This window comes from Talpa occidentalis, unplaced genomic scaffold (genome assembly GCF_014898055.3).
Source record: "Talpa occidentalis isolate TD23 unplaced genomic scaffold, MPIMG_talOcc4v2.1 talOcc4.9, whole genome shotgun sequence".
In the NCBI taxonomy this organism is placed as follows: Eukaryota; Metazoa; Chordata; class Mammalia; order Eulipotyphla; family Talpidae; genus Talpa; species Talpa occidentalis.
The window spans coordinates 8,648,163-8,668,774 of NW_023605305.1; the positions used below are offsets into that span (position 1 = coordinate 8,648,163).

Sequence of the window (20,612 nt, forward strand, 5' to 3'; positions counted from 1 at the left end):
TCCATGCTACAACATGAATGAACATAAAAAGCATTATAGTAAGGGCCTCCCCGGTGGCGCAGCGGTTGAGCGCTGGGTTGCGAAGCTGCCCGCAGCCTCTGCAGCGTCAGTTCGATCCCCGGCTGCTCCCTGGCCACCGGAGGAGGGTCCCACATGGCGCGCAGACCTCTCCTGCCGCCCGCTGCTCCCCTCAGCAGCGTACTTTGGTCCTTCTGCCTGCTTTGCTCCCTGCTCTGGCTCTGGTGAATTCTCTCAGCCTCCAGCGCTTCTGACTGTACCCAGTGCATGTATAAATAAATAAATAAATCTTAAAAAAAAAAAAGCATTATAGTAAGTGAAAGAAACTAGGCCCAAATGAAAATATTGTTACGATTCCGCTTAAATGAGATATCTAGACTAGATGAATTCACAGGAAGAATAGAGGTTACTAGAAGGTGGGGGGAGTGGGAATTGGGGTATTAAGGCTTATTAGTTATAGAGTTTCGGTTTGGGATGATGAAATGTTCTGAAAATAGTGGTTGTAGCAAAAAGCAAATTGTACTTACTTCACTGAATGGGACATTTAAAAATGGTTAAAATGGTAAATTTGGCGCAAGGGGTTAAGCACAGCACTATGAAGCAATCCACAGCCTCTGCAGCACGAGTTCTATCCCAGGCCAGGGAGGTGACCCACATGGTGCAGCAGACCTCTCCTGACTCGCCCACTGCTCCCCTCGGCAGTGTGTTTCAGTCAGTCGGCCTGCTCTGTCTCTGGTGAATCCTCTCACTCCCTGCACCTCTGGCCTGCACCCCAGTTCTTGTATGCATAAATAAATCTTTTTAAAAAATGATAAATTTTGTTGTGTATACCTTGCCACAGTAAACATTAAGAGTTTATGCTACTGGGAACAGGTCTGGATTCTGCTGCCTGTCACTACCAAAAAGCCAGTAAGTACAGACAGGAATTGAATCTATAAGCACTTTTATTTTTCAGATCTTTGGCCACGGAGCTGAGAGAAGGGCAGGCATAGTACCCTAAGGAAATCGTTCTCCCACCTCCATTGATCTGGGAGAACAGAAGGACCGTCTACCATCTCATCTCGAGTTGGCTTTTTTTTTTTTTTAAAGATTTATTTTATGTATACAAGAGCTGGGCTACAGGCCAGATGCGCGGGAGGGTGAGAGGATTCACCGCTGACAGAGCGGGGAACAGAACAGGCAGACTGAGCGAAATATACTGCTGAGGGGAGCAGCGGGCGAGACAGGAGAGGTCTGCTTTGCCATGTGGGATTCTCGCCAGCCAGCTGGGATCGAGCCAGCACTGCAGAGGCTGCGGACAGCTTAACAGCGCAGCGCTCAACCGCCTGCACCACTAGGGAGGCCCTCGAGTTGGCCTTTTTATAAACAAAAACAATTACTCATAGGCAAACAGTCCATCAGAAGAGCCGGTCGTAGTTGAATCAGTTTATCAGAACAGTCTGTCATAGTTGATGCTCTTGGTATTCATCACATTCAGTTCCCAGAGTTTGTCATCAGCTTCTTGGTTATCTTGACCCTGGTACATCTGATGGCGTCAATGTCCACTCATTTGGGCATCATTGGGGTAGGAATCTCAGTTTTATTATTTGTTTAAAGATTTATTTATTTATGCATACAAGAGTTGGGGTACAGGCCAGAGGTGTGGTGGGTGAGAGGACTCACCAGAGACAGAGTGCAGAACAAAACAGGTGGATTGACTGAAATACACTGCTGAGGGGAGCAGTGGGCGAGTCAGGAGAGGTCTGCTGTGCCACATAGGTAGCTCCCTGGCTGGCCGGGGATCGAACTCGTGCTGCAGAGGTTGCAGACAGCTCCATAGGTTGTGTCTTAACACCTTGTGCCACCAAGGAGGCCCCAGGAGTCTCAGATTTTTTTTTTTAAGATTTATTTATTTATACAAGCACTGGGTACAGTCAGAAGTGCGGGAGGGTGAGAGAATTCACCAGAGCCAGAGCAGGAAACAGAACAGGCAGACTGACGAAATACACTGCTGAGGGGAGCAGCGGGTGCAGCAGGAGAGGTCTGTTGCACCATGTGGGACCCTCGCCGGAGGCCGGGGATTGAACCACTGCTGCAGAGGCTGCTGGCAGCTTCACAGCCCAGCGCTCAACCACTGCGCCACCAGGGAGGCCCAGGAGTCTCAGTTTTAAATCAAGTTTTAGCTTAAAGAAAACAGATCATTAGTCATATAATATGTATGCAGATTCCTAAGCTAGGCCTGGTGCCCTTCCCTTTCCCCCGCGGCCCCATCACTTAGAGCAATTCTGTGATATGAAGTTTACACTCAGTGAGTGAGCACAAGGACAGAGAGGCTGAGAGCGGGCAGGAGAGCGGGTAGAGAAAGTCTGGAGCTGCCAGTAACTTGGAGATTTGGGATCAGCTGAGTCTCACGGGGGCCTGGAGGGCATGACGATGGGAGAGGAGAGGGGACTTTGGGAATCAAACTATGATTGGAAATGTCCCCACTAACATTCTGTGAGAAACCCAAGTTCAGACAAAATTCTTTTAAAATTACTTATGTTGCTAAGCTTCGTTTCTTTGAATACAACTCCCTGTGGAGCCTAGGCCACCTGGGTCCTGGGCGAAGGGGGCGAGGTGAGCCTGGCCCTGCAGGGCAGCCCCTTGTCCTGGAGGGTGAGGTGGGGGCTTCTCCAGGAGAGGCCAGGTCCAGTCAGGGGAGTCAGGAGAAGGGAGGCCAAGGAAGGGAGGCAGAGCTGAAGGAGAGACTTCAGGGTGAGCTGCGCACAAGCTAACCACAGTTTTGAAGTTGAGCCAACTGGCCCTTTTAGGGGGAAAAGGCTGTCCTAAAGCTAATTCCATACAGCCTTTGTGGACTCTACCCCCACCCCAGGCCAAAGCCAAAGACACTGGGAACTCCAAATCCCATCCCCACCAAAGGGAAGGTGGCTGGGACCTGAGGGTGGGGTTCAGCAGCCAGGTTGGTATAAAGCCAGACACGTGGGCTTTGGGGGGGGGGTCCCCCATTTTGGCTCTTCGCCAGCTCGCAGCGTCTGGCCAGCTCTGAGAGTGACTTTGGGTTTCCAGGTCGTCGGATCGGGTAGGACGCATTAAAGACTTTATTTCCCTATTTTCTCCCTGAGTTGTACATTTTCCTTATTTCCTTTTCCCTTGTCAATAAACCTTTTATGAACCTTTTGTGTGTGCCTGTCGTGGAGTATTCATAAGTCCCTTGTAAGCGCGTGGGTGAGGACCCACAGCCAGGAACCCGTTCAGTATCGGGGCTGCTCTTTAACAGCCCCAGCATAAGAGGCCAAGGGGGTGACCCCGAGGGGAGCCGCCTCAGCGGGGTCTGTTGTGAAGTTTTCTCTGCGGCCCACGACGTCTTGCGGGCGAGAGCGCCCCCTAGCGGCCTCTGGTCCTCAAATCGGCCCCGGGTCCTCCGGCCGCCTGTCTTGAGCCAGAACTTCCAGCAGAGGGCGCGCGGGCAACGAGGCCCCCAGGCCCTCGAGCCGCCGCTCTAGCCCGACCCTCGGGTCATAGAGTCGCGCCGTTTCCGGCCCCGCGGCGGGGGAAGAAACCGGAAGTCCGGCGGGCCCCGGGCGTCGAGATGGAGGAGGGCGAGTACGAGTCGGTGCTGTGTGTCAAACCCGAGGTCCACGTCTACCGCATCCCGCCGCGGGCCACCAACCGCGGCTACAGGTGACCGCCGGCCGCGGGGCCGGGCCAGCCCCAACTTAACCCCTTCCCCGCCGCCGACACACCCACTGTGGCCGCTGAAGACCACCCCGGCGAGTTTCGGGGCGTGGGGGGGGGGGGTCATGCTTCGACTTCTCGGGTCCGAGGTCCGAGCAGGAGGAGACCCAGACTCTCGGCCCTCTCCGCCGGGCTCACGGGGCTCCCAGCGGCGGGAAAGGTTAAAACCACGTCTCGGGCTTGGGGAGCCCCGAGGGCTGCGGGGCGTCCTGACCGGGGTCGGGGCTGGTGGTGGCACAGGCCTTTGCTTGGAGCGCTGCCTGGAAGGGATTCCTGAGAAACCCCAAGGGGAGGGCCCTGTCACCGGCGGACTCCCCGGGGGGAAGGAAGGCAGTTCAGAACAGGCTCAAAGGATCCCTCCCGGGAGCTTTAAGCAACCCACGTATGCTTGTAAAAATGGGTCGAGTGTCAGGAAGGCAGCATAAGAGACTGCCCTGAGGGAGGGAGCAGAGGAAGAAGACTTACCGTACGCCTTTTTGTACTGTCTGTATGTTATTACCATGCGTACGCATTACTAAGCAGAAGGAAACACAAAGTGTTAAGAAGAGATGTACCTAATTCAGACAACCTGGCCTGTGGCTGTCTTGTGCCACTGGGTGGTGGGGGTAGGGTGGGGGTGGCTCTTGAAGACAGTATCTGCCCCAGTTATTTGGAAATACAGGATTGGCATACACCCCAAGAACGATGGCATGCCTGCCTATCTGTCCTTACTTTCCAGTTGTGTTAGCGTGGGCTCACGGTGGATTGTGTAGTGAACAAGTATTTTATCGAACACCTGTGATGTATTTTAAAGTTGTGAGAGAGCAACAGTACTAATGATAACAAAAACTCAGTTGCTTTCTGTTCATCAGACTGGAGCGAGGCCAGCAAGCCAGGGATGGTCACCTGGGATACAGTGGGGTGGTTTTGGTCCCTTTTGTGCCTCTGAAAGTGAAGTTACAGTTTCAGCACTGGCATTGAGGAAACTGCTGACCCCTGCACTCAGTTTTCTGAGCTCTGCTTAGCTTCAGTCTAAGGCCCGTTGACCCAGTATGAGGAACTGAAACGGAGCCTTCTGACTTGTAAACTGGGAATCTGCGTTTGTGTGGCCTTCAAAATTACCGGCATCCTGGGCCTCCCCTGGTGGCACAGCGGTTGAGCACTGGGCTGCGAAGCTGCCCGTCAGCCACTGCAGCGCCGGTTCAATCCCCGGCTGCTGGTGAGGGCCCCACATGCCGCACAGACCTCTCCTGCCGTGCCCGCTGCTCCCCTCAACAGTGTACTTCGGTCCTTATGCCTGTTCTGCTCCCGACTCTGGCTCTGGTGAATTCTCTCGCCCTCCTGCGCTTCTGACTACCCAGTGCCTTCATAAATAAATAAATAAATCTCTTAAAAAAAAAAAAAAAAACGGCATCCACAGTGGCAGTATCTCTCAGAGTTCTTGAGAGCTGACGTTTACTTAGGGACTTCCAAGAGAGGCCTTCTGGAAACATCCAAGGCCTTCTGGAAACATCCAAGTAAAACCCAGCTCGGGTTTACTGAGCTGCCTTGTAGGACTCAAATGTCAAGTTCGAGCTTTGAAGGAGCCCAGCCAAGCCATTGTTCTAGGTCCATGGTTTCCTGGGTTTCTTTCTACCCAGGCTGCCTTTGCAAATGTATTTCTTAATCCCCCATTCATTTTTCTCACACGTGCTACGCTCTCTTCTCTTTCTACCACCAGTTGCTCCTTCTGTCCTTTTCCTCCAGGATGGTCTTAGTAAGCCCAAACGGTCACTCTGACCGCCACTGCCCAGCAATGTCAACAGGCCCAGCAGCTGATTCCTCTACAGAAACCTGGAAGTCTTACTGCAGAGAAGTCTCTGTAGTCTAGAACTGGGGTTGCAGGCCAATCCACTGTATTTTTGTATAGCTCACAAGCTAAGAATGGCTTTTTTGTTTTTTTCTTAAAGATATATTTATTTGTGCATACAAGAACTGGGGTACAGGCCAGAGGTTTCGGGGGGTAAGAGGATTCACCAGAGACAGAGTGGGGAACAGAACAGGCAGACTGACTGAAATACACTGCTGAGAGGAGCAGCGGGCGAGTCAGGAGAGGTCTGCTGTGCCATGTGGGTTACTCCCTGGCTGAGGATTGAACTCATGCTGCAGTGGCTGCTCATAGCTTCATGGGCTGCATCTTAACCCCTTGCGCCACCAGGGAGGCCCAGTTTCTATGTGTGTGTGTGGTTTTTTTTTTTAAGATTTATTTATTTATTTATACAAGAACTGGGGTACAGGCCAGATTCACGGGAGGGTGAGAGGATTCACCAGAGACAGAGCGGGGAACAGAACAGGCAGACTGACGAAATACAGAGCAGCGAGGGAGACAGGAGAGGTCTGCCACGCCATGTGGGACCCTCACCGGCTGGCCGGGATCAAACCGGTGCTGCAGAGGCTGCGGACAGCTTCACAGCATGGCACTCAATCACCTGCGCCACGAGGGGAGGCCCACTGGTTTCTATGTTTTTTAATAGGGAAAAATTTAAAGAATATTTCATGCTATGAAAATTATATGGAATTTGAATTTCAGTGTCCACAAAGTTTTACTGAAATGTAGCCATGCTCAGTGGAAAATGCCAAAGACACTAACACCTGTACTGTCTCTGACTGCTTTTGCCCTAGAATGGCAGAGAAGCTGTGACAGGTCAGAAAAAGTTTGCCAGTCCCTGGTCTAGAGCAGACAGCTGGCACGTCCTTCCAATCCTGTCCCTGGCATGGGGTCACATTCCTGCTCTGGGCTGAGGCTCAATGGTTTTGTCCCCGCAGGGCTGCAGAGTGGCAGCTGGACCAGCCATCATGGAGTGGTCGGCTGCGCATCACTGCGAAAGGGCAGGTGGCCTACATCAAGCTGGAGGACAGGACGTCAGGTAAGGCCAGATAGCCCTGGGTGGGGCCCACTGCATGAAGGCAAGGCCTGGCCAAGCCGCTACGGAACCTACCCCAGAAATCAGAGACCAATTGTATGCTGCCTCCATCACCCCCACAGCACATGTAGGAACTGCGGTCCCTGGTGTGGAGTATTCCTGTCAAGGGATCCTTCCTTTTGTGGATGCTTAAGAAGGTACTAATGTTGGAGGCCAAGAGGAGGAGACCTGCAGGCTGGTCCCAAGTAGGAGGCCCAGAGCTTGCCTTGAAGATAAGCTGGTGAAGACGCACAGCCACTGTCGCTGGGCTCCTGTTCTTACCCAGGAATTGTTTATCAGCTAAATGGTGACTCCCCAGAGCTGACCGCGCCCATAACTGAAAGAGCTAGAAGCGGTCCTACTCAGCAGTTCCTGTAGTGGGAGGATAAGCCAAACCGGACCTTGTGATCAGTTGGCAGGCATCTCCTTTGAGGAAATCTCCTGAATCCTGTGCTACCAGTGCCTCTGGGTGAACTGTGGAGGGCAACACAAGCAGCCCTAGCCCCAGCCCCCAGAGCGGGGATCCGGCACACCTGCTTTGTCAGGTGCTATGGCATCTGGTCGCTTATTTTTTTCTAGGATGTAGAGATTTTCTTTTGTGGGGCGGAACAAAGTGTAAGGATTTGTAGGCAGCGTTGGTTGCCCCTTCTCAGAACTGGGTCACTTGAGTCTGAGCTGGGGACCCTGGGCAAGCCACGTGATCTCTGGGGCCTTGGTCTCCTTTTTCTTAAATGGGGATACATGGGCTCCTACTTAATATGATTGGCAGAAATACAAAATGAACAGATGTTGATCCAGTTGCCTTGTGAACTGTAAGGTCTCCCCAAGCTTTGGTTTGTTTGGGAGCCTGGGGTTGCAGGCTGAGTATTGACTGAGGAGTAGCTGGAGACAGCAGCCAGGGCTAGGTTAGAGGACACTGGCTGTGAGATTGGCTGGGGTGTCCCAGGGAATAACAGCCCCTGTTCTTGGGGCGGGGGCTTCGCAACTGGCTAAGGTGACCACCTAGTGTAACAGCCGCTCTCAAAGTTGAGCCTCATCTGCAGGACTCACTCTAGATCTCTCGGCCCGTGGGCAGTTCCACTGGGTTGTGTTCGTCTCACTTTTCAGTCACTCTAGGCCAGGGCTTCCTCACCTCAGCACTGGTGACATTTGCGCCCAGGTGAAGACTGTGGATTGTTGAGTCAAGTTTAGGATATTTAGCAACATCCCTGGCCTCTGCCTACTAGATGCCAGTAGCAACCTCCAAGTTGTAACAACCAAAGTCTCCATACATCACCAGATGTCCCTTGAGAGAAAGGAAACAAAATCACCCCCCGTTGAGAACCGCTATTCTAGGCTAAAGGCATCCAGGTGAGTCTCCCCTATCACCAGGTACCAAACCAAGGGGCCAGAGAAATGAACAGGAAGCAACAAACTGGGGCCGCTGCTCCTGATTTAGCTCAGCCTTGATTGTGTATTCACCTCTGAGCCACATGAGTCAGTAGAAAATATTTGGTTTAATACTTAAAGCACCAGTCGAGATCAGCACATGTAAAAATGATACCAGTCACAGGTGCCCACAAAGGGTGTGTGGCACCACACCATGGAGAGCCACGGTTGGCCATGGGGTGTGTTTCCCGGGGCTCCTTTTACAGCCAGTGACTCCTTGGCCCTGACTTGGGGGTTAAATTAAGTTAGTCTGTTTCAGATTCTTCTGTGGGTACAAACACCTCCCTCATCTTTTCCCCAGGGTCACTGACTCCTCCATGCTGCTGCCTCAGGTGGCAGATGTGAAGGTGCACTTTACCTGGGCCAGGGCTGGCCTGCTCCAGGGCCCTCAGGATTCAGGCAGTGGGAATGGGCCCATCCTCGTGGGAATGGAGCCCCCAGCACTGCCAGTATTTTTCAGTTTTAAGAGAAGTCGGAAATTGGATTATTTTCCATGTAATTTGATTTTGAAATGTTTGGCAGTAAATTGAGAGGGATCTGACCTGCAGGCCAGCTCTGACTTGCCTTGCCTCGGTTCTTCCCTGTGTCTTCCTTTAGCCAGAGTGGATTTGCCTTGACTCCCAGAGTACGGTCTGCCTGGGTGCCCGGCCGCCTGGCAGGAGAGGCCCCGGTGGGCTGGTGGGTGCCTCAGGCTGCACGGGCTCAGGCTCACCCTCACTTGTGCTTTCAGGGGAGCTTTTTGCCCAGGCCCCAGTGGATCAGTTTCCTGGCACGGCCGTGGAGAGCGTGACGGATTCCAGTCGGTACTTCGTCGTCCGCATCGAGGATGGAAATGGTACGCTCGGGTCTGGGCGCTGTCTCCCCGCGAGAAAGGTCTCCTCCGCCTCGAGAGAGAGGGACTGATGATGTGTTGTCCCCAGGGCGACGGGCGTTTATTGGCATTGGCTTCGGGGACCGAGGAGATGCCTTTGACTTCAACGTTGCTTTGCAGGACCATTTCAAGTGAGTGGCTCCGGGAGCCGTGTGCCCATGTCTCCTCCTGCCTCCGCCCTTCTTGCCCTGGCAGGGTGGTTCCCAGGCGCAGACTCCCAGGCGGTTGTGTGTGATGTGTCTGCCGGCAGAGCCCCGGGAGCACTCGGTCGTCCTTTGGGGCAAGCAGCTCTGTCTTGACTCTGGATTCCCTGCCCCCCAGGGATGCCCTGATGAGCCTTTTCCTCCCTCCATCCCTTCCTCCCTTTCCTTTCTTCCCTCCTTCCTTCCTTTATTTCATTCAAGAGCTGGGGTACAGGCCAGAGGTGCAGGGGGTGAGAGGATTCACCAGAGACAGAGTGGGGAGCAGAACAGGCAGACTGACTGAAATACACAGCGAGGGGAGCAGCGGGCAAGTCAGGGAGGTCTGCTGCGCCATGTAGGTCACCTCCCTGGCCAGGGATCGAACTTGTGCTGCAGTGGCTGTGGACAGCGTCATAGTGCTGCGTCTTAACCCCTTGCACCACCCGGAGGCCCCTGATGGTCCTTTCTTACAGACAGGGCAGGACAGACTGCTCTCTTGCTGTCTGTCTGCCTCCACCTCAGCTGGGCCGCTGTTCACATGGGCGCGCCCGATTCGTCCTGGACCTGCTGCCCCTGTGCCGGGTGGTTGCTGGATGGATGTCCTGTGGAGGGCCGGGGGGACCTTTGTGTTTTTTACTTTCTGGGCATCTCTCTTGTCTCACCATCTATCCTATGGACCTTAAGGGTATGTATGGAGATTGTCTTAGTCCTCATGCCAGATGCCAGGAAGGAGAGCGCCAGGTTCTCAGATTTCCTGAAGACCATTATTACGTCCCTTTACATAAGGGAGCTTGTTGAGTTTTCATAGCATTCTTTAAGATGTCTAGATGGTCATCCCATTTTGCTGATAAGAAAAATGTGCACACAGCTGCTCACGTGTCAGTCAGGATTTGAATTCTGGCCTCACCCCCAAGCCTGCATTCTTTCTTACCATCCCTCCTAAATAAAAACCACGACTTGGACTGGTGATAGGTGGGAATGAAGTGAGCAGATCAGGGCAGCTGGTCTGCTTCCTTACCTTTTTCTTCCTACTCTCCCAGGTGGGTGAAACAGCAGTGTGAATTTGAAAAACAAGCCCAGAACCCAGACCAAGGCCCCAAATTGGACCTAGGCTTCAAGGAGGGTCAGACCATCAAGCTCAACATCGCGGTGAGTTCCACCTTCGTTTAGCTCTACTGACCAGAGTCAGGTCACACTTGTGGCCACCACACCAGGCCAGCTCCGACCAGGCGATCATTTTTCATAATTCAGTTCTGTCAGTTGAGCAGATGTTTGTTCATCAAGCAGCTGCCCTGGGCCAGGTAGTTTGTGGGGCATGAATGAGAAGGCTCTGCTGTGAGGGAGCTCAGAACTGAGCTGAGGTGGTGATTACAGCGTGGCAAGAGGGATTCTATGACCTACAGAGCCCTAGGGAATCTGAAAACCCTGGGAAGAGGGGTCGGAAGATGGCTCAAGCCAAGGGAACACCGTGTGCAGAGGCCTCTGAGATGAGAAGCCGCATCAGCCCACGGCCCGAGCTGGCCTCTGTCCTGTTAGGGTGGGGGCCAGCCTAAGGCCTTGCGCTTTGAGTCAGGAAGATTTGGGATGGCTCTGGGCAGGAAGGCCTAGAGCAGGTCCAGGGCATCATAGGCAGCTTCTGCTGATGGCTGTGTTCTGGCTCCTTGTGGCTTTGTCCTAATGTCCTCCCCTGCCCCACAGCCAGCTCCTGCTGAGACAGAAGATTGGACTGGGTGCCAGGACTTGGCTTTTCGCCTGCCTGCAGGGGTGGTGCTGGAACAACTGGTTGTTTGAAGAAACTGTAACACTGAAATAATGCTCTTGCTCATTATTTACTGTCTCTTTCTCCTCTTTTCTGCTTCATGCTGGTGGTGATTCGGGACAACTAGCCTTGACGTTGGCCAGCTGGCCCTTAAGAGAGAACGCAGGTCATGTCCAGTGGACTGGTTGGGATGTGATTCTTCCTCTTGCTTGGAAGAAACTAACATTTAAGACCATCAGCTGTGTGCCAGGTAGTGTTTGTAGGCATTTTCTCATATGAATTAAACATCCTCCTTTGACAGACAGGAAGGAAATCAAGGCTTAGAGAGGTTAGGGAACGCGCCCCGGGTCACAGCGCTAGAAATAGTCGGCCCAGCTGCACTCACACTGAGGTCTTGGAGGATTTTAGCTTCAGGGTGTGGCCTTGGCATTTGATGAAGCTGCTGCTCTTCTCACAAGCAGGGAACCGTGTTGTCTTCATTTTTGTAACTGCTGGTTCCTGGCTCAGCTTTTTCTTCCTTTTTTTGTGTTGGTTCATGTTTTGTTGTAGTATAATATGCATGTGAGAAGTGTACAAATTATAAATGCAGATCTCAGTGGATAAAAAAAATCAAACTTACCCACATAAATGACCATGAAATCAAGAAGCAGAGCATCAACACTCTGGAAGCCCCTCTCACTCCTGTTAGTAACTTCCCACTTCAAGTCACCTCCTCGCGGTCTACCCCGGAGACTCTTCTGTGCGTGACCTCTTTCTTTCACTAATGTAGGACTTGTGAGAGCGTCCATACTGTCGCAGGTCATTTGTGCATCCTTGTTTGGTGGCATGTGATGAGACTGTCCCTGTTTAACTGACGGTGGACGTGGCCCCTGGGGCTGTCATGGTACCATTGCTGTGAGTGGCTGAGTGCCTGTCTTCGCTGCACACATCTGAGTTTCTGTGGGTCTGTATCTGGGAGTGGAATCGAGGGTCATCTGATCATATGGTCAGTTTCAATTGACCTTTCAAACCAGTGTTCAAAGCAGTCCCCAATCTGGTTGCTCCTGTCCTTGTCAGTGCCCAGTAACCGTTTTAGCGATTCTGGCGGGTGTGTAATCATGGTGTGCCACTGTTTTAATTCGCACCTCCCTGATGATTAATGAAGTCAGGTGCTGGGTTTTAAAATTAATTGTATATGTGATTGCTTAACAATCGTCACGGTTGAGTAGAGCGCATGATGATGAAAGTGCTGAACAGCTCTCGACCAGCTTGTGGTCATACAGCGTTTGTAACCCAGGCATCACCTTGCAGTAGCAGCACTGACTGGTTTGCATTCCTCTCCTCCCTTTAGAACATAAAGAAGAAGGAAGGAGTACCTGGGACTCCCCGAGCCCGTCCTGCCAGCACAGGAGGACTGAGTCTGCTTCCCCCTCCCCCCGGGGGGAAGACCTCCACCCTGATCCCTCCCCCTGGAGAGCAGTCATCTGGGGGGGCCTCCTGTGTCCAGCCAACAGTTGCTCCCAGCTCAGGTCAGTGCTTGGTAACTGTACTTCCTAAATCTTCCCCTGTGGCTTGCCCCTTCCCCTTGGCAGCTGGTGCCTCTTGGCCCTCCCACCTTCCCTCACACTGATCCATCTAGATGTGACAGACTGGGAGGTGAGCACCACACAGCTGGTCCTGCCCTTGCTAGCTAGCAGGTTGCTGTCTACTGACTCCCGCTACCAAGCCCTCGAGGGTGTCTGTCTTCCCCTGACAGGCTGGGGCCATGACTGTTTGTCGCTGTGAAATCATCAGCATGCGGGTGCCAGGTTCTTGGAGGCTGCTCAGTGAGGGAGTGGGAGACGTGAGCGCTGCTCACAGGGAGCGTGTGTCTAGTAGGACAGAGGAGTGACAGTCACAAGACCAAATATATGGGGACCGGCCACCGTGCTCTGGGGAGACTTCATGGAAAGGTGGCATTGAACTGGGCTTTAAAAGAAGAAGATTGAGACAGGAGATGCTTGACATTCCAGGGAGGAGAAGAGCACGAAGAAGACTCAGATTTTTTTCATTTCCTTTTATTTCTTTTTTTACATCAAATTTTATTGATTTGCTGCGTGTTTACATAACTGTAATTTTGGAATACAGCTTCACACTTCAGCATGGGTACATTCCTCACCTTCCACCAAAGTGCCAGTGCCAACTCCCTGTCACATCACCCCCTCTTCCCCAGTGGTACACAGTATATTTTTCACAGAGTCTGAGAGTTATTTTTATGCCAGTTTGTTATTTTTTGGTTATTTATATTCCACAAATGAATGAAACCATCCAGTCATTTTCTTTCATGTTCTGGCTTACTTCAGTTAAAGGCTCAGACTTTTAAATTCCCTATTTAGGGAGTGGGATACAGCCTAAGATATACCAGGGTGAGTGGGAGAAAATAGAGCTGGAGATTTAGTTTGGAGGAAACTCCCCACTGAGAGCGTCAGCTTGCTGAGAAGCTGACGGGCACCTTTCCCAGCTGGTATTTGTTTTAGGATATATGAAATGTCTTTTGAAGACTGGGATTCTAGGAGATAGTGCCTCATGATGGCCTCTGTCCATGCTGGGGTGCCACCCCATCCTCTTGACCTCCCTACCCTGCCATCCAGCTGGATGCCCTAGCCTTCCCCAGGTGGGGGATTGTCACCAGCCCACTTTCCCCACACTGCTCTCATGGGGTTCTTAGGGGCAGGATCCAGTCAGGAAACCTGCTTTCTTTCCCTTTTACGAGGCCCTAGACAGTGACTTCCCTATTTGGAGATTGGGCTTCAAACCTCGACCCAATGGGGAGTTCCCAGCCCAGGAGAGCGGTAGGAGAACCAGTCAGCCAACCTGCCCCAGCACCAGGGATCGTTCTTTGGGCTTGGTTTCTCACAATGGGGTCAGGGCAGGAACCTGTGCTCTTAGCATTATTTGTAGTCACTGAGGTCTGAGCCTCTGCCTTGGGCCTTCTCTTAGTTGCTGACACAATTTGAACAGCTGCCGTGGAGCACTTGCTGTGTGCCACCTAGTGGTGTAGGCACCGGGGGGACGGCAATTCCAGCACCAAGTCCATACTCTCAAGGGCTCACGCTCCACCGTGCAAGATGCAGTTAGCATGTCTGCCAACAAGGTGGAGTCCAGTGATAGGAACCAGGACTAGCTGACATTTACTGAGCACTGACTGCTTGCTCCAAAACCAGACTGGCTGAGGGCAAATTCTGACTTACAGTTGTGTGCTGCTCAGAAGAGCTCCTACCTCTCTGTGCCTCGTGTTCGCGTCTCTTGACTGTGGGCAGCGCCATTCCTGCAGCCTAGGTTTCCAGTGAGTGTCCGACAGGCTAGGCTGTGTCCAGCACCTAGAAGTATGCCTGGGACATTGTCTGCACTCCCTGGGCATGAGCTTGTTTTATTAACAGTCTCATCTCTGTGCTCTGGGGCTGTCCTAAGCATTTTGCATTTATTAAGTCTTTTAATCCTCAGACCAGACCTCTGAAACAATTGTTGTGATTGTCCCCATTTTAGAGAGAAGGAAACAGACTTAAGTGACCTGCATAAAGTCACTCAGCTAATCCCAGCCTGTCACCCCCCCAGGGACTGTACAGAGATCATGTACAGTGTGTGCTTGAGAAACTGAAAGACTTAAGCCTTGAGGCTCCAGTTTTATCTGCCTCCCAGGCCAGAGAAGATTAGAAAGAACAAATTGGTAGGAAGGCAAGTGGGTGGCAGGCACAGGGCCTTCAGAAGGGACAGTGGGAGTACAAGGGGTGGTGCCAGAGAAACACAGAAGCAGGTGTGGCAGCCCACTTGTCCCACCCACCTTAGTGAAGAGATGTGCATAGATGCCAGCTTCTGGAAGGTTCCCAGTTTGGCCCCCTGGGCAAGGCACCTCTCTAGCACGTAATTTTCTAAGCTGGTGATCCAGATGCTGGTCTGAGGGCATTTTACGAAGATAACCTTGCTGTCTGGGTGGGTGTTCTCTATTCCAGAAGCCAGGGCAGGAGGTAATAAGAAGTAAACAGATTTGTAACGTAAGTGGTTGAAAACAAGGATGACTTCAGGTGTGAGTGACAGAGACGTGGGGCTCCCCTCAGCAGCCCCCTCCCCTCCACCATGAGTGTGACACTGCTTTTTTTCCAAGCGCCCCCAGGGCCCATGAAATGACTGTGGAAATGCAACAGCTCATTAGGGCTTTGTTGCCAGAAACGTGTGCTGGTGCATGTATGCATGTGTGTGTCCGTCCATGTGTGTCCGTCCTCCTCCTCCACCACCTGGGATCCTGGGAGTCCACTGAGACAACCATAAAATGGTCTCTGACTCCTTCTTCCCTCTCTTCTCTCCCTTCCTGTTGGACTTGATGACATCAGCGGGAGGTGCCACTGTATCCTGGCCACAGCCCAAGCCTGCCACTCCTGCGACCGCTGACATCTGGGGAGACTTTACCAAATCCATGGGGTGAGGAGGGTCATGTTCTCTGTGGTGGGGCTGGGACGAGGACTAGTGTCTAAAAACCTGGGGGTGCACCACATGCCTTCCTTGTGACTTATGGGCAGTGGCTCTATTTGGCCATTTTCAGGCTAACCAGAAGACAGCACCCGAGTGTCTGCTTTGGGTGGCCCCTTCCTCTCTGACAGTTTTCTGCCACTCTCCACTGCTGGGGGCCACTTATACAAGTCTCTGGTTTTTAAACCACTTCACCAAGTGCTTTCACTTGTTCCTCCTCCAAACCTCCCTGTACCTCCCCCAAACCTCCCTGTACTGGGTTCAGACTTAACCTGGGTTCCAGCGTTGGCCTGTCCTCACGGGATCTCTGAGGAAGCCCCTTCCCTTCTCCAACTCCATCAAATTTCAAGCTTCTACTTGGGGTCAAGGTGACAAGACTCTTTAAGTGACTCGTGCCCCATTGTGTAGGTGGAGAGGCTGTAGGACAGGGGTCAGCACACATTTGCTGTGAAGGAACACACTTTGCAGGCTTTGTGGTCTCTGTTCCAACCACACAGTTCTGCTTTTATTTTTTATTTATATTTTTAAAAGATTCATTTATTTATACAAGCACTGGCGTATAAGCCAGAGGTGCGGGAGGGTGAGAGAATTCACCAGAGACAGAGCAGGGAAGCAGAACAGGCAGAAAGGAAGGACCAAAATACACCGCTGAGGCGACACAGGAGAGGTCTGCCGCGCCATGTGGGAATCTCCCTGGCTGGGAATCCAACCCACGCTGCAGAAGCTGCGGACAGCTTCACAGCGTTCTGCTCAATCCTCTGCGCCACCAGGGAGGCTCACAGTTCTGCTTTTAAAGCTCATAAGCAGCCACAGATGATATGTAAATCATCTGAGTATGGCTGTTGACTGTGTACCAATAAAACTTTATTTACAGGGCCTCCCCGGTGGCGCAGAGGTTGAGCGCTGGGTTGCGAAGCTGTCCGCAGCCTCTGCAGCTCTGGTTCGATCCCCTGCTGCTCCCCGGCCACCGGAGGAGGGTCCCACATGGCGCGCAGACCTCTCCTGCCGCCCGCTGCTCCCCTCAACAGTGTACTTCGGTCCTTCTGCCTGCTCTGCTCCCCGCTCTGGCTCTGGTGAATCCTCTCACCCTCCCGCGCTTCTGACTGTACCCAGTGCTTGTATAAATGAATAAATAAATCTTTAAAAAAAAAAAAACAACTTTATTTACAAAAGCAGGCAAATGCCTAGATTTGGTCCCTGGGCTGTACTTTGCTGACCCCTGCTCTAGAATGTTCAGGGAGTGACTTCATAGGGCTCTTTCTGCCCAGAGAGATGCCACCTTTTATCTGCTCTGTATTTCCAAACACCTGAACTCTCCCACCCCTCCTTATCTTCCTTTTACAGGTCCACTTCCAGCCAGACTCAGCCCGGCACAGGCTGGGTCCAATTCTGACCTAGTTCCACGCTCCTTTTCCTGTACAACTTCTGGAAAGGAGCTACCTCATCTGGGCCCAACGAAGGAGGATGCAGTCCTCCCTGGCCAGCCTCTGTTTGGGGCATGACTCTCTCTCTCTCCTCCTCGCCTGACTCTTGACAGCCTGGGCATGTTAGGCAGCAAGTTGGCACCATGTCACACTGTCCTGGGATTCAGATTGCCTCCGGAACACAGAGGAAGAAAAGCTCCGGGATCCCCAGTCCCGTCTGTCCTCTTGACATCAGAGAGACTTTGAGGCTGCTTCTGCCATCACCATGACCCGTATTAAATACAAGCCCCCGCTCCTGGAGTGTGCTGCCTGGATTCAGACGAGCCCTTCTCAGGGGTGACAGGTGTCATGGGGTCACTGTCTGGAAGGGGGGCTTTCTACATTCCCGTTGGCTGGAGCAACTTCAAAGAAGGGATTCCTTCCTGATTTCTAGCAGGTTTATAGGCTGCAGCTTGAACAGACAAGCAGGAGGGGAGTTGGAACTATTAGCCAGCTTCTAAAAAATGTTAATACTTGCTTTGCTAATGAGCTGACCCGCACTAACTCCTCTCTGCAAGGAGGCTGTTCCTGCAATCTGCCCATAGGGGCCTCTGCGAGCGTGTCTTGCCATCAGCCCTAGGAGCAGCCCTGAGCTTCAGGAAGTAGTGTTCATCTTGTCCTAGTAGCCTGGAGTCTGCATCTGCCAGGCCAGGTAGGCAGTGCAGGGCTGAGGCAGGAAGCCAGGTGAAAGTGTGGGCGGGGAGTAGAAACTTCTCCCTGGAGGCTTGGGCCTGCCCTCCCGTCCACTGGCAGCTCTCGGGTTCACAGGCTCACAGCGCAGTTCCTGGTGGACCTGGTTTTCTCCATGGTGGTTCCTGAAGTGCCTTGTCTGCAGACAACCTTGACTTTGCTTCTCCTTCCTTCAGAGACTGTACATGACAGACAGAAGGAGCACAGAGCAAACAGGAAGTCCAAGGTTGCCTGCATTACTGGTTTATCAGAAATGTTATCTGAGCACGCCTCTGAAACTGCTTTCACTGACTGACTTTACCTCTTACTGAGAAATGTCTTTTGTGAAGGGTCAAGACAATGGACTGAAAAGTGTTGGCCTTTTTTTGTGGGACCAGACTTTTAAGATAAAAATAAATATTTTTACTTTCTGTCAGCGTCTGCCGGAGATGAGCATGTTTTTGACACATGACTGCTTAGCCCTCTAGGAGCCGCAGCTGGGTCGGAGGCCGCCTCTCACCACTTGTCACATGACTCATGAAAAGTCCTGGGCCAGGGTGTGAGGGTGGCTGAAAAAAGGGAATTTGGCCCTGTTGCCCTAGGCCACCAGACTCTTCTCTCCTGTGCATGTGGGAGAGGACAGTCTCGCTGCCGCTGGGGCCGTTGTGAAAGTGGTTGTTCACATCACTCTGGGGGACTCAGTTCTCCCATGGAACCTGGGGTGGAAGAGGCTGTGCTGCTGTGCTTGGCCCCCTGCCTCCATCCAAGACCTCTCTGGAAGTTTCTTATAAGACAGTAAGGGTGTGCGGGCGTGCAGAGGCCAAAAGATAAAGGTCACAGCGCTTCTCACACCTGAGCGTTCTGTAAGAAAGGACCCCTTCTTGCAGTTTTTATCATGGACATAGTCACGCTGGCTAATAAACAGCGTAAAGGGTGGTGGGGAGAAAAAAATTGCAATTGAGCCTTTGCCCACTGAACAAGGATAAGGAAATTGCATCAAAGGAGCCTCAAGAGGAGTAAACATTTTTGTGTCTGTTTCCCATGACTTCCCATGCGTCGAGGAAGCTTCAGCTTAGGGGAACCCCTTAATTAGAAGTGTGAACCTTCAAAGATAAGCGCTGGAATTTTGGAGATAGACCTGGGCTTTGGGTCGCCTGCCTTTTGGTTAGCTGTGTGGCACGGCTCCTTCCTTAGCCCAGATAAGGGATATAAAGCATCAGCAGGTGCCCCTCCTATAGTTTGACTTTAATTACCTTTGTCTGGAATCTAGCACCTAGAATTCATAATGGTGATGAGGAAATAACCTGGAAAGCGCCTTCAGGAGGGGTGTCTGGGAAGGCAAGGGAAAGGTTGGTGTGCTCTGTCACCAAGTGGGGTCCCAGCTGCATCTGAGTCCCCAGGGAGAGCCCTGGTACCAAACCAGGAACAGGGAGATACCATGTCCTGTGGGCAGAGTGGGCTGCAGTAGGAGAACAGCTTTTCCTCACTGTAGCTTCAATGTGGACGATTTCATGTTTTCTTCTTGATCAGAGAAAACAAAATATTAATAATCTGTAATAAATTTTAAAAGATTGGGGATAGCTTGATGTCTACATTATCAATTGCTGTGTCACAGTCACCCCAAAATTCAGCAGCTTAAAACAGCACATATGGTCTCAGGTTCTGTGGGTCCAGAATCCAGGTACAGCTTAGCTTATCAGTGTCTCCCACAGCCTCAGCGCATGACAGTGGAACCACAGTGTCACCTGAAGGCTCAGCGGGGTCCACTCACCATTGTTCTTATTGGCTATTGGACACAGGTCACTCCCTTTCCCTCCACAGTCCACAGCTTGGCGGTGCGCCTCATCGCCGGGAAGGGTGAGTGCAGGTGTGAAGGCAGCCCCGGGCTTCATCTGGGACAGTCCGTCACCTTGCTGGGCAAAAGCAAGTCTACTCAGGGCAGGGTGCACAGGGCGTGCACTGGACGCAGGGGTCTCTATCGGCCCTCTTGGGAGGCTACATCTCATTTCTAGGGCTACCGTAACCTACCACAAATTGGGGGGCTTAAAACCACAAAATTTTCTCCCGTTCTGGAGGCCACAAGCCTGAAGTGAAGATGTCAGCAGGGCCCTGCTCCTCCCAGAGACTCTGACAAGAGCCTTGCCCTGCAGCTTCCGGTGACCGGACAGCATTCCCTGGCTTGAAGGAGCGGAACTTCAGTCTCTGTCCCGCCACACTCCCTTCTCCCTGCCCCGGGGTGTGTGCTCGTTCCTGAGAGGACTCCAGTGCTTGGATTATTCTGAATACTGGATGGTTTCATCTCAAAAATTTTAATTACCTCTACAAAGGTCCTAGTTCCAAATAAAGTCACATTCACAGGTATTGGGGATTAGAACTTGAATGCAAATTTGGGGGAGACATAATTCTGCCCAGTACAGTCTATCCACTACCATGACTGTCAGAAGGGGGTGGGTGGCTGATATGAGCGTAGGTGCCTCCATACCTGGAGTATTAGCTCCTTACTGTCTGATAAGGGGTGACAGCAAGGTCCAGCCACAGTATGTTCTCGTAGCTTCTGTGGCTCTAACATGTTCTCTTTCATAAAAATATGAGGGGAAATATTTTGTGTGCATGGAATATCCCTAGAATGATACACAGGACACAGCTCTCCTGTGACTGCAGGACGAGATTGAGTGACTAGGAGACAGGACGGGGCGAGCTACTTTGACTGTATTAACTGTCTGGACTCTTTGAATTTGAGCCAAGTGAGTGAACCATCTCTTCATAGAAAATTGCGTTCAAAAGGTTGTACCGACACCCAAAGATACGGAGGAGGATGGTTAACAGTTTAGTGTTTTCTTTTTTCCCATTAAGCCTACTTATAAGGAATATCTTACTTTTTTTTTTTTCATAAATATGGTTTATTCCGTCCCGGTCTGAAACCTCTAATATCTTGTAAACATCTCTTCAGTCACGGAATGTTCTGTAACATTTGGAATGACTTCACAGCATTCCACTGACTGCAAAGCCCTGGTTGCTGGACATTTAAGTCTTTCTAAATTTTTGCAATTAAAGTCAGGCATTATATGGCCTCCTTGGTGGCACAAGGGGTTAAGCACCGCACTA

The 20,612-nt window shown here is 51.9% G+C and overlaps 1 protein-coding gene across 2 annotated transcripts; it reads left to right on the forward strand.

Moving 5' to 3' along the window:
* Nucleotides 1-3,548: 3,548 nt before the first annotated feature.
* On the forward strand, nucleotides 3,549-20,334 carry NECAP2 (NECAP endocytosis associated 2). Of its 2 annotated transcripts, XM_037499095.2 has the most exons (8): nucleotides 3,549-3,678; nucleotides 6,517-6,617; nucleotides 8,812-8,916; nucleotides 9,002-9,083; nucleotides 10,175-10,283; nucleotides 12,224-12,401; nucleotides 15,240-15,327; nucleotides 16,720-16,812. In XM_037499095.2, the coding sequence occupies exons 1-8, from the start codon at nucleotides 3,587-3,589 to the stop codon at nucleotides 16,766-16,768; spliced, it is 804 nt and encodes a 267-aa protein (XP_037354992.1). In that variant the 5' UTR covers nucleotides 3,549-3,586; the 3' UTR covers nucleotides 16,769-16,812. The 2 variants fall into 2 exon arrangements, with proteins under 2 accessions (XP_037354992.1, XP_037354993.1); XM_037499096.2 differs by lacking the exon at nucleotides 15,240-15,327 and having other exon boundaries at nucleotides 3,556-3,678; nucleotides 16,720-20,334.
* The last annotated feature ends 278 nt before the right edge of the window (nucleotides 20,335-20,612 follow it).

What these genes read in the sequence shown, in the direction of transcription:
- NECAP2 (XM_037499096.2), top strand. Translation starts at nt 3,587, where the DNA reads ATGGAGGAGGGCGAGTACGAGTCGGTGCTGTGTGTCAAACCCGAGGTC. An exon ending in GCTGGAGGACAGGACGTCAG is followed by an intron (nt 6,618 to 8,811) that starts GTAAGGCCAGAT and finishes TTGTGCTTTCAG; the next exon opens with GGGAGCTTTTTGCCCAGGCC. An exon ending in GCTTTGCAGGACCATTTCAA is followed by an intron (nt 9,084 to 10,174) that starts GTGAGTGGCTCC and finishes CTACTCTCCCAG; the next exon opens with GTGGGTGAAACAGCAGTGTG.